The 15,371-nt window shown below is 41.5% G+C and overlaps 1 protein-coding gene across 2 annotated transcripts in view; it reads right to left on the bottom strand.

Annotated features, from left to right (window-relative positions):
* Nucleotides 1-1,372: 1,372 nt before the first annotated feature.
* The window catches only part of LOC125462665 (solute carrier family 26 member 9-like), a 118,682-nt gene continuing 104,683 nt past the window's right edge, over nucleotides 1,373-15,371 (bottom strand). For both annotated transcript variants that reach the window (XM_059653356.1, XM_059653355.1), the window contains 2 exons: nucleotides 13,314-13,391; nucleotides 1,373-2,702 (listed from right to left, as the gene is read on the bottom strand). In XM_059653356.1, the coding sequence (XP_059509339.1) occupies nucleotides 2,649-2,702; nucleotides 13,314-13,391 (132 nt within the window). In that variant the 3' untranslated portion in view covers nucleotides 1,373-2,648. The remainder of the gene's footprint in view (nucleotides 2,703-13,313; nucleotides 13,392-15,371) is intronic.

Below are 15,371 nucleotides of genomic sequence, written 5' to 3' on the forward strand. Positions count from 1 at the left end.
TAGAAAGAACCTGATAATCTTTCTGTATGAGTATTGTACAGATCACTAAAGTAATAAAAATAGTAGAAGGCTGTCATTCAAAAGCAAAAATTCAGATACTGTGACTATTCCCAGTGTTCCTTTTAAGTTACAAAGTGTTCTGATGGTGTGAATTGGTAAAAACTATTATATCTTGTTGGACAGTGCCCGAAAATGATTGTTAATTTTAAAATAGTCACTAAAAGAACAAAGGGAACAATGTTGATAAGTTTATTGATATCAGGAATTGTTGAATAATAATTTGCCATGAGGCACCATTAAAGGAAAATTGGATAAGTCTTTGACCAAATAGTATGTGTGTGAGAGAGAGAGAGAGAGAGAGAGAGTGAGAAAGAGAGAGGGAAGCAAAGTCAGCCGGAGAGAGAAAAAAAACATGGATTAGTTTTAAAAACCGAAACAACTGCAAATGTTTTAAATCAGAAACAAAAGCAGAAATTGCTGGAAAAGCTCAGCAGGTCTGACAGCATCTGTGGAGAGAAATCAGAGTTAACACCTTAAAGTCATAGAGTCTTTGAGACGTGCAGCACAGAAACAGACCCTTTGGTCCCACTTGTGCATGCTGATTAGATATCCTAAATAAACATGGCCCCATTTGCTAGTATTTGGCCCATATCCCTCTAAGTCCTTCCTATTCCTATACCCATCCAGGCGCATTTTCAATATTGTAATTGTACCAGCCCCCATCATTTCCTCTGACAGTTCATTCCATACACACACCACCCTCTGCGTGAAAATGTTGCCCCTTAGTTCCCTTTAAAGTTGCTTCCCCCTCACCTTAAACCTATACCCTCTAGTTTTGGACTCCCCCACCCTGGGGAAAAGACCTTGTCTATTTACCCTATCCATGCCCCTCATGATATTGTCAGCATCTATAAGGTCACTCCTCAGCCTCCAAAGCCCCAGGGAAAATAGCCCCAGCCTATACAGCCTCTCCCAATAGTTCAAACTCTCCAGCTCCGGCAACATCCTTGTATATCTTTTCTGAACCCACCTTCCCCTGAGGAATGGTCACTCTATTTGAAATGTTAACTCCAGTTTCCCTCCACAAATGCTGCACGGATTAGTTTTAGATACTTTAACAGAGAGGTGGCACAGACAAGCATTGTATATTTTCTATTAGAACTTCTGTGGTTATTTTTGAAAGTACTGCATAGATAGGTCAACTGCCAAAACCATGCTGGATATATACAATTTGTATTCAACCATTTCTATATCTAAGCAAATATTTAATGACTCAAACCACAAATGCAAAAGTTGGGAACAGAAAGCAAAATACCTTCGCTTATTATTTCAGAGCACTTATATGAAAAGAACAGCAAGTTGAATACTGGTAATATATTACATTTATTTATGTATCATTAGCATACACTGGTGTTCATCAGTTAAATAACAATTGCATTTATTTCACAGTGGAGTGCAACAAAACATTGATTCATTACTTTGAGAATGATATACTTCATAATTATGAAGATGAAAAACCCTACCCTATTCCTGTATTGTCAAGATAACTTACATTGAGATGTCACAGCCATGCATTGAATGCACTTGTGTCAATAAAGGTGGGGAAATGGCACAGGAGTGGGTTTTGTTTTCTGAATGAGATGCAGCAGTTTGCTTTACTGTTAGGCAGCAACTGTGGGGCTTACTGAAGGTAACAGTCACATAATGTTCAAGGAATACACGATGAACATCTCTCAAGTCCATTCTCTAAAATGCAGTGCGCTTCACCGAACCCGACAGCTTAAATTACTTCATGAAATATAGTTTGCCCTGTGTTACTTCTCTGTGTTGTGTTTAATGTGGAAAAGAAAAGTATTTAAGCTGCTTCTCTGCAAACATCCTTAAATACTCTTCAAAATGGCTCAAAAAACGAATGTGATCTTTGTTTCTATATATATTACTGATCCATGCAAACCAGGAAGGCTCCAGATTTAATTCCCAGTTGTCCTGAATTAGCTACTTTCAGATAGGGCACAGCTTCTGGTTTCAGCGCTTGAGTTAAGAAGAAAAGAATGCCAGCCAAGGCTACTGGTTATTGCCACCCACTGACTGCTATTGCAGTAAGGAAGTGCATTTGGGAATCAGCCATTTACATTTTCCTTGCAATGGCACTACATCTCATTTGATCCATGAGCAGCACAGTGCTTTATCTGACACCTTGCACACTGGGTTAAGACGTCATGTTGCAAGTGGCCTCAGGATGGGGTTTTTCCCATCTTTCTGAACATGTCCTTAAAAAAAAAGCATTATAATTGGGAGCCCCTGCTTTCAGCATTGTGTCACAGAAAGGAGAGCTACTGTCTGAACTGGGGCTAAGATATCTTTAACAAAGTACAACAGTACATACTTTCACATGTGCCAAATCAAGATATTCCACACAAGTATCATTGTTTTAGATAAGCAATAGCATACTACAACCAAGAAAAAAGATGCACAGTTTAATAATAACTGGTGCCTGCACAGTTATGCTCTTTTCCATATCACTCAGTGTATCAGACGCCAGTGCAAAGCACTTTACAATACACGTTTGCCAAGTTATTTGTTCTGAAAGCTGTTCAGGCTTTGAGTGCAAATCACTTGCATTTGATTTTGTGTACTTCTGAATCTATTCACAGAATGGTATGATCCCCGACACTATGATCAAACATTGTTCCAAACATGACCTGTAGGAAGAAGAAAAGAGTGAAGATTTCAAGTACCATATGCATTTATAGAGTAATCTTTCTTTTAGTTAAGGCACAAAATAAGTTGTGTTACACTCCCTTCATTGTAAAGGAAAAGATTAAATTCAAAGTGATAACCTTTTTTCCAAAACATACAACTTATTAATTTATTGTTGTTCCAGTAGTGATAGCAATATGTACCAGTCATCTGCTTAAATGCTTCACTATCTAATAACAATAATTATTTACTGGCTGTGTAAATATTTCTAATACATATGGAATCAAGAATTTCATAAACAAAAAAATAGAGACCCCAAGAGGGCGGTGCAGTGGCTGAGCGGTTAGCACTGCTGCCTCAGAGTGCCAGGGACCTGGGTTTAATTCCACCCTTGGTAACTTTTGGTGTGGAGTTTGCAAGTTCATAGATATTAGAATCCCTACATTGTGGAAACAGGCCCTTCAGCCCAACAAGGCCACACCAACACTCAGAGCATCCACCCAAACCCATCCGACTATAACCCACCTAATCTCTGCACATTCCCAGACACTATGAGCAATTTAGCATGGCTAATCCACCTAGCCTGCACATCTTTGGACAGTGAGAGGAAACCCAGAGGGAACCGACGCAGACACGGAGCAAACATGCAAACGCCACTCAGACAGGCACCCGAGGGTGGAGTTGAACCCGGTGTGAGGCAGCAGTGCTGACTGCTATGCCGCAGTGCTGCCCCCTGTCTGCCAATGTCTGCATGGAATTCCTCTGGGTACTCCAGTTTCCTCCTACAGTCCAAAGATGTGCAGATTAAGTGGATTGGCCATACTGAATTGCCCACTGTACCCAGGGATGTGCAGGCTGGGTGGATTAGCCATGGAAACAGCAGGGTTACAGGGATAGCATGAGGGGGGTTCTGGGTGGGATGCTTTTTGGAGGGTTGGTGTCGATTTGCTGGGTTGAATGGCCTTCTTCTACACAGTAGAATTCTATGCAAATCATCAGGTTATGAGACAATTAGAATGCTGTATCCACTTGGAGGAAGTTTCTGGAGACAGGAGATTTACCAGGCTAACTTCAGGAATAGTAGAACTTTAGTTATGACAAAAGACTAGGAAAACTGGACTTTTCATCAGACACATCTAAAAGAGGATCTGACAGAGGTATGTATAGGTAACTCTAATGAAATAAAAAAAACTTCCATTGGTCAGTGAAACAATAATTGCTAACTAGAAATTTACGATTACTACCAAAATAACAAGAAGGGAAGAGAATTTTCTTTTACAGAGAGTGACGGGCCATCAGAAGCAGTGTTGGAGGGATATAGCTTCCATATTGCCTTTAAACAACTGAGCTAAAAATCTTTAAAAATTCAGGAATGTTTTGGGAAAAGGCAGTACAATGGAAATGACTGAATGACTCTCTTAAAGAGTTAGCACAACAGACTTTCGCCTTGTGGGATAATGATTTCACTTAACTATTCTAAACCTAATTTGAAAATGATTCATGTTGATACCACCTCATCACTTTCACCAAAAACCTTCAACTTGAGTTGAGAAATAACGCGACTAACTTATTCCCTAGACACCTAGTCTGTAAAACTTTATTCATCTGTGATATTTCCCTTCTTCAAGCAGCCTGCAAGCTTTGAAAACTGAAGCTTGGTGTTGTTTCACTACATCCTGATTGCTGTTTTCTGTCCTATTAACGAACTTAGTGTTCGTTAGTGTGACGATGGCTCTTAGTCTGAGTTTCTGAACAACAACAAAATGTCTTTGTCATTGGAATAAGATAATTTAATAAAGTTAAGTTGACTGAAGATAGCTGACTAATAACAGCCTTGGGAAAATTATTTTTTTTCATTCACAGGATGTGGATGTTACTGACTAGGCCAGCATTTATTGTCTATCCCTGATTGCCCAGAGGGCAGGTGAGAGTCAACCACATTGCTCTGGGTCTGGAGTCACATGTAGGCCAGGCCAGGTAAGATGGCAGACTTCCTTGCCTGAAGGGCATCAGTAAACCATTTGGGTTTTTATGACAATTGAAAATGGTTTCATGGCCATTAACTCCAGACTTTTTTTTAAATTGAATTCAAATTCCACCATCTGTCATTGCAGGATTCAAACTCTGGATCCTGGGATATTAGTTGAGTTTCTGGATTAATAGTCAGGCAATAACACCACTAGGGCTATTGCCTAACTTAGAATCTTAATAGCAAGTGAGAGTGAGGACTATGCATTGTATATTGATGAATGAATGCGTTGAACATGTGATGCCAGGGCATGAATTCTCATCTGGTGATATTAGAATTGCAGCATACTGCCTTCTGGCAGTTGAGAAAGAAAGAACTTGCATTTACAAAGCACCTATTCTGTTTTCAATCTGCCCCAAAGTGCTTCACAGCCAAACTTTTGAAGCATAGTCTTGGCTGTTATATGGGTAAATAATACAGTCTAATAGCAAGGACCTTCAAACATTAAATGGGATAAATGATCATTTAATCACTTTTTGATGTGGCTGGTTGAGAGAGGAAAGTTGAAAGGGCACCGGATGATCATTATTCTCTTCTACAAATAGCATAACATCTTCTAGGCCTATCTGAATGATTAATTTGGTCCTTGGCTCACAGCCTCATCCAGAAGACGGCACCTCTAACTGCAGCACTGAGATGTTAGCTGGAATATGCCCATGAGTACTGGGATGAGCTCCTAATTTCTGACTTGGAAAAGGGGTTGTATCAAGTGAGAAACCCAATATTTGAAGTACTTCTGGAGAGAGAGTAGCAGAAATCAACAGTGAGTCAATCTACACAGCTCTCAACAGTCAGTGTTGAAGCTGTATTAACATTGGTTATCTGCCTACCATAGCAACTCAGGAATATTATTTGTCATTAGGGATAGAGAAAACAAAGTTGCATAAAATGAACAGCAAGCATCACAAGGGAAATAAAATGACATTTATGTATTAATGATAAGCCTGGTTCCATTTTCAAGTATCTGAGCCAAGGGCTTAAAGGTTCAACACCGACAATGATTGACACATCAGGTTTCTATGGTTATGTTATTTTTCAGATGAGTTATTAAACAAGGTTTATGTACTTTCATTTCTATCAGATGTTTTCACATTTTAAGGATTTCATTTGTTGTATATGAAATATTTTTGGTTCTGCATTTTTAAAGTTATTAACAGGTTATATGCTGAGAGGCTGTTTCACCTCTTGGGACGTCTAGGACCAGAGGGCATAGTCTCAGAATTAATTGGCTTAAGACTGAGATGAGGAGGAATTTCTTCTCTGAGGGTTGTGTGTCTTTTGAGCTCATTGCTATGGTGATTGGTTGGGAAGAGTCCTTATGTATGTTTAAGGCTGAGATAGATGGACTCTTGATCAGCGGGGGAAGCAGGGCTTATGGTGAAAAGGCAGCAAAGTGGGCATGAGGAGTGTGAAAGCAGCCACAAGTGGTGGAGCAGGCCCAGAAGGCTGAATAGTCTACTCCTGTTCCTATTTCTTATAGTCTTTTGGTTTTAAATTAAAATGAGCTACATAGGAAAATGACTGATTTTTAAACAATGTGCTTACTATCACCACTAGATGGTTCCACAGTTTCAGAAAAATCAGTAAAGAACAGTGGTATGATGAAGAAAAATTATAGGCTAGCGGCAATTCAGGCAGAAATTTCTAAATAACTTCATAGTTGCCACTAATGGGTTTAAGTATTTAACTAATAAAGGGTCATGTCGTAGGTTAATGTAGCTGTCTTAATCATTGTAAGACCAGTGGCACAGAGAAGCAATTAAACTACTAATGCCATAACTCGATTTGCAACTGTTCTACATTAAACATTTTAAGCTGTTACTACTTGGGGCAGAATTAGGATAGACCTTATAACAATGTTTTATATTAATTAGCATTGTTGATCTTGATGGAATTTGTTATGATAAGATTTCACACATAAAGATTGATCTTAAAAAAACAAGAATTCTCTCAGTTAGATTCTCAACTTCCTTTTTCTCTCACATCTCACCCTTACTTGTCCTGAGAATCAGGACTTGTGGATAGCCAAGACTTACCCAAAAATCTCCATTGTAAAATTTCATTTGCACTTAATGTATTCTGCTAATCTTGTACATGCACCGACCAGGGTCTAATGCTTTTATACTGCCTCTCATAGGATATTCGGTTCTTGGGAGTAGATATAGAGAAGGGGCATGTGATTTATTGAAGAACTTTCAAAGAGGATACATGAGAAAAGACTGATTGCCTGAATGTTTTCTCACGTTTAAAGAAAAAACACTGAAGCCATTTTTTGCCACGACAGATAGCATCTGTTTTGCGTCAAAAATGCCAATTCTAATTCCCGCCTTTGAACACTGCATCTCACATTTTCACGGGAGTCGATATCAGGGCAGTCTATGACTCATGTGGGCCATTTAAATGATTGCCTCCACTGAAATCAAATGCGTCAATCCTAGGTATCTGGAATGTGGTGATTAGACTCGGTAATAACAAGTCTGTTCTCACTGTGTTTCCTTTTGATAACCAATGTACTCCTTTGGAAAGCTACAGTACGCTGTGAATATGGTCCCAGGACACCTTGAGTATGGATTTAGGGAGCATTAGTGGGAGGGTGGGAGAATCAGTTGTCCTTTAGGATTGTTAATTGTGGAGAAGTTTGTGTTTGAAAGGTATATAAACTCCTTGGAACTCTCCAGCCTATTGAGATTTGTCAAGAAACATCGAGAAATGTTGATTTGTTGAGACTGTTCACATTTGTCAAAATGAGTTTTAATGAATGCGAGTGTTTTTCTCAACAGAGTAGTCCGCAAATTAGAATGTTAAGAAGTAAAACTATGCCTTTCCCCTGTCTGCATGCACACTTGTGGATACTGAATGAATTGGCTCTTCAGGCCAAAGGGAAAAAGTTATGTTGGTGGAAGTAAGAATCAAGTTGCGTAAGGGACTGAGCGCCATGTTTTATATTTCCCTTCTTTTGGATCCCTGTGGATTTGGTTGTGTGACATCCTGTTGAAGATAAAGCCCGTTTAATGGAGTTAAGGCTTCCTTTTGGGATCGTGAAGTGGTATAAAAAGTGCAAAAACTCATTGGCATTGCCAAAGACATGAGTGAACTGTCCACACTCTGAGGAGTTAAAGTAAAGACTAGAGCTAGGTATTTTAGAGTGGCTGTTTACAAAAGTCATTGTAGGATTTGTGCTGCATGACATATTTCTCAATTTATCATTTCACCATGGCGCAACTATTAAATGAGCATTTTTCTGGATGCTCCAACTATTTATAATTGTTAAAAACTTTAACCTATTTTTCTAAACAACCTGTTCAGAGACGTTCTTACACACCTCTGGAGTAGGTATGACCTGAACCCAGGACTCCAAGTCCAGAGGTAGGGATGCTACCACAATAGCTCATCTAATTGTTTACGTAATGGAAATACTAGTGATCTAAGTTATTTTACACTCAAGGGAAATTTTAATTTTCATAAGGGATGAGAATCATAGAATCCCTACAGTGTGGAAACAGGCCATGTGGCCTAACCGAGTCCACACTGCCTCTCTGAAGACAATCGCACCGAGACCCATTCCCTTACCCCTGCATTTCCTATGTCTAACCCAACTAACATAAACATCCCTGGACACTATGGGCAATTTAGCATGGCCAATCTACCTACTTTGCACATCTTTTGAACACAATTTCAACATATTGGACTGTTTAAATTCGATGAGAATGTGTTTTTCCTTAATAGTGGCATCATCAGTCGGCCAATAAATTTACTTTCTGACAGAATGCCTTCTGATTCATGCCCAGGCCAGATAACAGGTATTAGCATAAAGAGGGAAAGGCAAACGAAGATGGGTGGCGTGTATGAGTTGGAATGGGCACCGGGACGGATGATTGTGGGTAGGTAGGATATGAAGGGTAATGAGAGATAACTCGATTGGCATGGGTGTATAATGGGCAATGGGAGTGAGTACAGTGGGTTGACATAATGGACCATAAAGGCTGAGGGGATTGAGGGAGTGAGAACAGAAAGGGTGCTTTCTGTTTAAATCTTTTTTAAAAACTCGGAACACAGTGCCAGGCACCCCAGGCAGATAAAAGAAAAGAAGACTTGCACAAGCTTTACTTTATTATGAAGCTGGGAAGCACTTGGAACAGACAACTAGAACAAAGTGCATTAATGTTTTCAATTGTATTGTCTGACGGTCTGGTCAAGTTGGTTCATTGTGTTTTTTTTAGAAAGGAATTGGATAATTATCAATTATCAGGATAGAAAACAATGATACAGGGCTGTGGGGAAACATCAGGGGAGGTGGATCTAGCTGAGTATCACCTACAGAGAGCTGGCATGTATGTACACACGGACAGAATGGCTTCCTTCCAGGCTGTAACTGTTCCAAGGCTCTTTTCCAGAGAAATTCATGTAAACAAATGGATTCCAATGGAATAGTGTGATAAGTTGGCTCAGTGGACTCACCGAGTGATCCAGCACAAAACTGTTGTTACTTACTCATTGTTCAATATGACAGATGGTCCTGCTCTTTGATACAAACACTATTTGCCTGCAGCGATGCCACAGGTTTTGTGCCCACATGTGTAGTATGTGCAGGTGTGGTAGCAGCAAACATAGCTTTTTAAAATCTGCACCAAGTGTTGACAAATATAAAGAAATCCTAACTTAGTAACTTGGAAAACAAACCAACACATTTTGTAGAGATAGTAAGAATTGCCGATGCTGGAGTCTGAGATAACGCAGTCTGGAGCCGGAGAAACACAGCAGGCCAGGCAGCATCAAAGGAGCAGGACAGCTGACATTTCGGGCTGGAAGCATTCTTCAGGAGACGGGTCCTGACCCAAAACGTCAGCTTTCCTTAGATACTGCCTGGCCTGCTGTGTTCCTCCAGCTCCACGCTGTGTTAACATATTTTGTCGTTTGGAGAGAATGATGTTGAAGACTCGGGGTTAATTTTTCCCTCCCATTGGATGCTGCTGGTAGGGACAGCTCAGGTATTTGTGTTTAATATAGCAAACTCGTCTTCTGGAATGAATGGGACATGATCTTGTTAAGATATTGTGGGAAAAAAAATGCATCTGTTTAACGCTATATAGGTTTTCATTAATTTGCTGGGGTCAGCAATGCCGCTTGTTGTGATCCAACTGCTGCTTTTCATTGTTAGAGGCCGTGCTGTTTGAACAAAACTTTCCCCCGTCAGAGTTTGACTCAGGTATTGATAGTTGAGCTGGAAAGGCCAGAAAAACTCCTTTTCCTTACGAGGACCTGGGCTCAGGTTTGAGATTTGCCTGTTTGATAATCTGCCCACTTTGCAAAAAGCTCAACATATTGGACTCTGTGAGCGAATTAAAACCTGAAATTCTGCCAGAGGCACTTCCGCCATCTACAATCCAACTCCACCACCCTAGACATTTTTCCATCCCCACCCTTGCCTGCCTTTTGGAGAGACCACTCTCTCCGTGACTCCCTTGTCCGCTCCACACTCCCCTCCAACCCCACCACACCTGGCATCTTGCCCTGCAACCGCAGGAAGTGCTACACTTGCCCCCACACCTCATCCCTAACCCCTATCCCAGGCCCCAGGATGACCTCCCATATCAAGCAGATGTTCACCTGCACATCTGCCAATGTGCTATATTGTATTCATTGCACCCGGTGTGGCTTCCTCTACATTGGGGAAACCAAGCGGAGGCTTGGGGACCGCTTTGCAGAACACCTCCGCTCGGTTCGCAACAAACAACTGCACCTCCCAGTCGTGAACCATTTCAACTCCCCCTCCTATTCCTCAGATGACATGTCCATCATGGGCCTCCTGCAGTGCTACAATGATGCCACCTGAAGGTTGCAGGAACAGCAACTCATATTCCGGTTGGGAACCCTGCAGCCCAATGGTATCAACGTGGACTTCACAAGCTTCAAAATCTCCCCTTCCCCTACTGCATCCCAAAACCAGCCCAGTTCTTTCCCTCCCCCCACTGCATCCCAAAACCAGCCCAACCTGTCTCTGCTTCCCTAACCTGTTCTTCCTCTCACCCATCCCTTCCTCCTACCTCAAGCTGCACCTCCATTTCCTACCTACCACCTCATCCCGCCTCCTTGACCTGTCCATCTTCCCTGGACTGACCTATCCCCTCCCTACCTCCCCACCTATACTCTCCTCTCTACCTCTCAAGTTTTCTCTCCAACTTCAGTCCGCCTCCCCCTCTCTCCCTATTTATTCCAGTTCCCTCTCCCCATCCCCCTCTCTGATGAATGGTCTAGGCCCGAAACATCAGCTTTTGTGCTCCTGAGATGCTGCTTGTCCTGCTGTGTTCATCCAGCTCCACACTTTGTTATCTTGGATTCTTCAACATCTGCAGTTCCCATTATCACTGATACAATTCTGCCAGAGTCTACTGGCCTGTGACTTCTAACAGCCACAGTGAAAATGATCAAGTGCTGAAGCTCGTGTAGTACCTCATGAGATACTAGATGTTCCAAAAAGAAGAATTCAAACATCTTTGTTAAACATTTAGCATTAAAATAGTGTGGTTGGCTAATTAGTAGGAGGGGCTCATCTTGGGCAGTGGCTGCAATGGGTCAGAGTATCTGGTATCAGATAGAATGGTTAATTTATCAGACACTGCTCAGTTCATTCTCTTGTCCAAGAAAAATTTCTAGCCTGTCGTCTATTTTATGTTTACGATCTATGCAAAAGTGATAAGTTAGCTTCTAAGTGTGCAGCAGGTTTTATTTAAAAGTGCTTTAATTAAAAATGATTACCGATCTTTCAGCTTCAGACTCCAGATATTTCCACAGCTTTGTTTACTTTACTCAAGTCCCTACCCAGCTTTAACATTGAGCGCAGTGAGCATCAGCTGTAAACAGACTGACACATTCGAACATCGAACAATTCAACACTTTTCAACAATGTTATAACATTTAACCGACATTCCTGGTTTTATACGTGTTGATGGGATCGTTTGTTATGTGTCACAATGGCAGGGTTGGGGGTGGTGCTGTCACAGCAAAGCATATATGATTGTATCAGAAAGACTAGTTGCCTCATACCAGGGACCACAAACACCTGAGAATGTTCTGGGAGGTTTGTGAAGTCATATGAAAGTGTTAAGAGGGTAGGGCCAGCTTTGAGGGTCTGTGACCATTACACTGTTCTATTGTTTGGTGTTGGATTGTGTGTGTCTGTTGACCCTTTGTTCTGTGTGCTATTAGTCAAGCCTGGGTGTGGGTTGCAGGGAAATAGAAAGTAAAACAATCATGATAAAGCAAATATGTTTAAAGCACGTAAATAAGTTTCCTGTTTAGACATTAAAAAACTGCTGTGTCATCTCTGCGTATCTCAAGGCATTAAACATAGCAAACGTAATTTGCTCATTAATGGAGTGGAGAGAGAGAGAGATGTGGTCCCCATGGAAGAGGCAGTGGAAATCAAAGGATGTAATTTAATTAGCAAATGCTCTATGTAATTGCACAAATGGCCTGTTCCTGTGTGTAGTCCTGCCATTGGTGAACCAGGTCTGTTCATCCTGAAATGTTCTGCCTTTTGCAGTGGAATTTGGGCTCAGGGCTGTGGTATGACTAAAGGTGACATCTTGAGGGACCCACTTTTTTCCACTGAGAGTTGCAGGTATTAAGGGCAGAATTTTCACTCTGTGTTAGAGTGAAGCTCCGAGACAATTCCTGCCTCTGGAGACCTGATTCTGGAAACAATGCTTTGCAAGTTTGAATTTTGGTTTTAGGGAGTGGGCTGGGTTTTATGGGAGACATGGCTACCACTGCTGAAAAGAGTTCAGAGGCCACCAGCTGTGGAGGTGAGCCATGTAAAAAGCAGATGCACTAAAATGCTCTTAAACTAAATCACAAAACAAACTACCAACCATCATCCAGTGCATACCCTATTCACTCTCGTCCATGCTAACCCATGGCATCACATGTATATCCAATCTCCATGACCCTTCATGCCAACCTATGTACCACTCATCCAACATGGCCTTTATAACCCCCATGCCAATTTAGTACCATTGGCTTCATCAAGCCCATATTGTCTCTTAAGCTTGACTTGCACCTCCATATCAATTTAGCAATTAACTATCTTGGGACCCAATCTGAGAATAAATTAATTTTCACAACAGTAATCTTGTAGGGATAACTCTCAGGTATACATCAATTGACAGAATCAATACAAGCCCTGACTTTTTTTCAATACTGCAGAAAGGCTTTTTTTTCAAATATTTATGGACGGGAAATTTAAATGCATTGACAGATCCCTTTGACAGTAACAATATACTTTACAATGACAATGCGTTTACCTATTTGTTAGCCATAATGACGTATATTTTTAACAACCCATAAGGGAAATTACATTTCCGAAAGGGGGCCTCATCTCTGTCAAAGGGCACTTGGCCTCTCCTAAAGATGCCATGTGGCCATATTCAAAGTGGTATCTTCCTTCTCAAAAGAACTTCACTAAGTTGAGGCCATGTTCTACCAGTTCTAAACAAGCCACTGGTGAAAATCAGCTCAGCTTCATAGGGGAAGAAAACATTGAAAATGTTTGATTGGTAAATCAGTTGGCTTTAACACTGCTTACCTGTTCTAAATCCTCATCATCATCATTTTCTTCACTTGACATGTCATCATTAATATAGACAGCTGCTGCATCAGAAACCTAGAGAATAAACAATGGGAATAACTTAAATTATCTAAGTGAAATGTTAAGACTAATCATTTAGTTAAAATAAAACGAAGGACTGCCAATACTGAAGATCTGAAACAAAAATAGAAATTGGTGGAGAAAGTCAGCTGATCTGGCAGCATTTGTGGAGAGAAAACAGAGTTAACATTTTAAGACAAGTCACCCTTATCAGAACTATTAACCATTTAGTTAAAGCAGCTACACCAGCAGTCAGCAGACTAGCTGGGCTGTATTATGTAATGACTGCTTGACACTACACTGTATCATTTTTTTCCTTTATTCTTTGATAAACTGTGTGTGACCTTGGCAGAACCAGCATTTGATTCCCATCCCAACTACCCTTGAACTAAGTCACTTGATTGGTCATTTCAGACAGCAGATAGGTGTCGTTCATATTATCATTGGTCTGGAGTCATATGTAGACCAAACCAGGTAGTTATCCTTTTCTAAGGGAAATTAATGAACCAATTGGGTTTTTCCTGATAATAAACTAGCCTTATAGATCAGGGCTTTAATAACTGAGTTTAATTTTTTAATCAGTTGCCACAGGAGATTTGAACCCATTCTCGCAAAGCATTATCATTGGCCTTCTCGATTACTACTTCACTGATGTTACCATGACATCACCATTTCCTCTACAATAATTCTAGTGATTGTAACAAGGTCAGCCAGGTGGACCTCACAGAATGAGTTCCCTGACTAGGGCTGTTAATCTGCTTCAATGAGGGAGCCTTGGCTGACAGATAGAAACAGGAGAGTCAATGGTTCTGCTCACTTGGAGAGCTGGCTCTGAGGAAGTCGGACTAGTGTCAAATATAATGCTCAAGTAAATAAAGGGTGGTTTGGTGAATGGATACTGGCCTCTGTGGAGTTATTTCAAAAATATTTCTGTTTTGGAATAATTTCCAATTGCCTTGTAGCAGAGAGATGATGGCCTAGTGATCACTGCAGAAGCTGCAGTCACATATAGACCATTTACAGGCAGGAATAGGCCTTTTGGCCCCTCTAGCCTGCTCATCATTCTATAAAAACATGACTGACCTGAATGTGGCCACAATTCTATATTCCTGTGAAATGCTTTGGTTGCGACTCTAATAGTGCCACACAGATGCAAATTAAGAGATAACAAAGTGTGGAACTGAATGAACACAGCAGGCCAAGCAGCATCTTAGGAGCACAAAAGCTGACGTTATGGGCCTAGACCCTTCATCAGAAAGGGGGATGGGGAGAGGGTTCTGAAATAAATAAGGAGAGGGGGGAGGCGGATCAAAGATGAATGGAGGAGAAGATAGGTGGAGAGGAGAGAATGGGTCTGGAGGTAGGGAGGGGATAGGTCAGGCTGGGGAGGACGGCCAGGTCAAGGGGGCGGGATGAGGTTAGTAGATAGGAAACGGAGATGCGGCTTGAGGTGAGAGGAGGGGATAGGTGAGATGAAGAACAGGTTAGGGAGATGGGGACGAGCTGGGCTGGTTTTGGGTTGCGGTAGGTGGAGGGGAGATTTTGAAGCTGATGAAATCCACATTGATACCATTGGGCTGCAAGGTTCCCAAGCGGAATATGAGTTGCTGTTCCTGCAACCTACAGGTGGCATCGTTGTGGCACTGCAGGAGACCCAGGATGGACATATCGTCTAAGGAATGGGAGGGGGAGTTGAAATGGTTCGCGACTGGGAGGTGCAGTTGTTTGCTGCAAACAGAGCATAGGTGTTCTGCAAAGCAGTCCCCAAGCCTCCATTTGGTTTCCCCAATGTAGAGGAAGCCACAATGGATATAGCAAATGCAGTATACCACATTGGCAGATGTGCAGGTGAACATCTGCTTGATGTGGAGAGTCATCTTGGGGCCCGGGACTGGGGTGAGGGAGGAGGTGTGGGGGCAAGTGTAGGACTTCCTGTGGTTGCAGGGGAAAGTGCCAGGTGTGGTGGGGTTGGAGGGGAGTGTGGAGCGGACAAGG

The sequence above is a fragment of the Stegostoma tigrinum genome, chromosome 21 (assembly GCF_030684315.1).
Source record: "Stegostoma tigrinum isolate sSteTig4 chromosome 21, sSteTig4.hap1, whole genome shotgun sequence".
Lineage (NCBI taxonomy): Eukaryota > Metazoa > Chordata > Chondrichthyes > Orectolobiformes > Stegostomatidae > Stegostoma > Stegostoma tigrinum.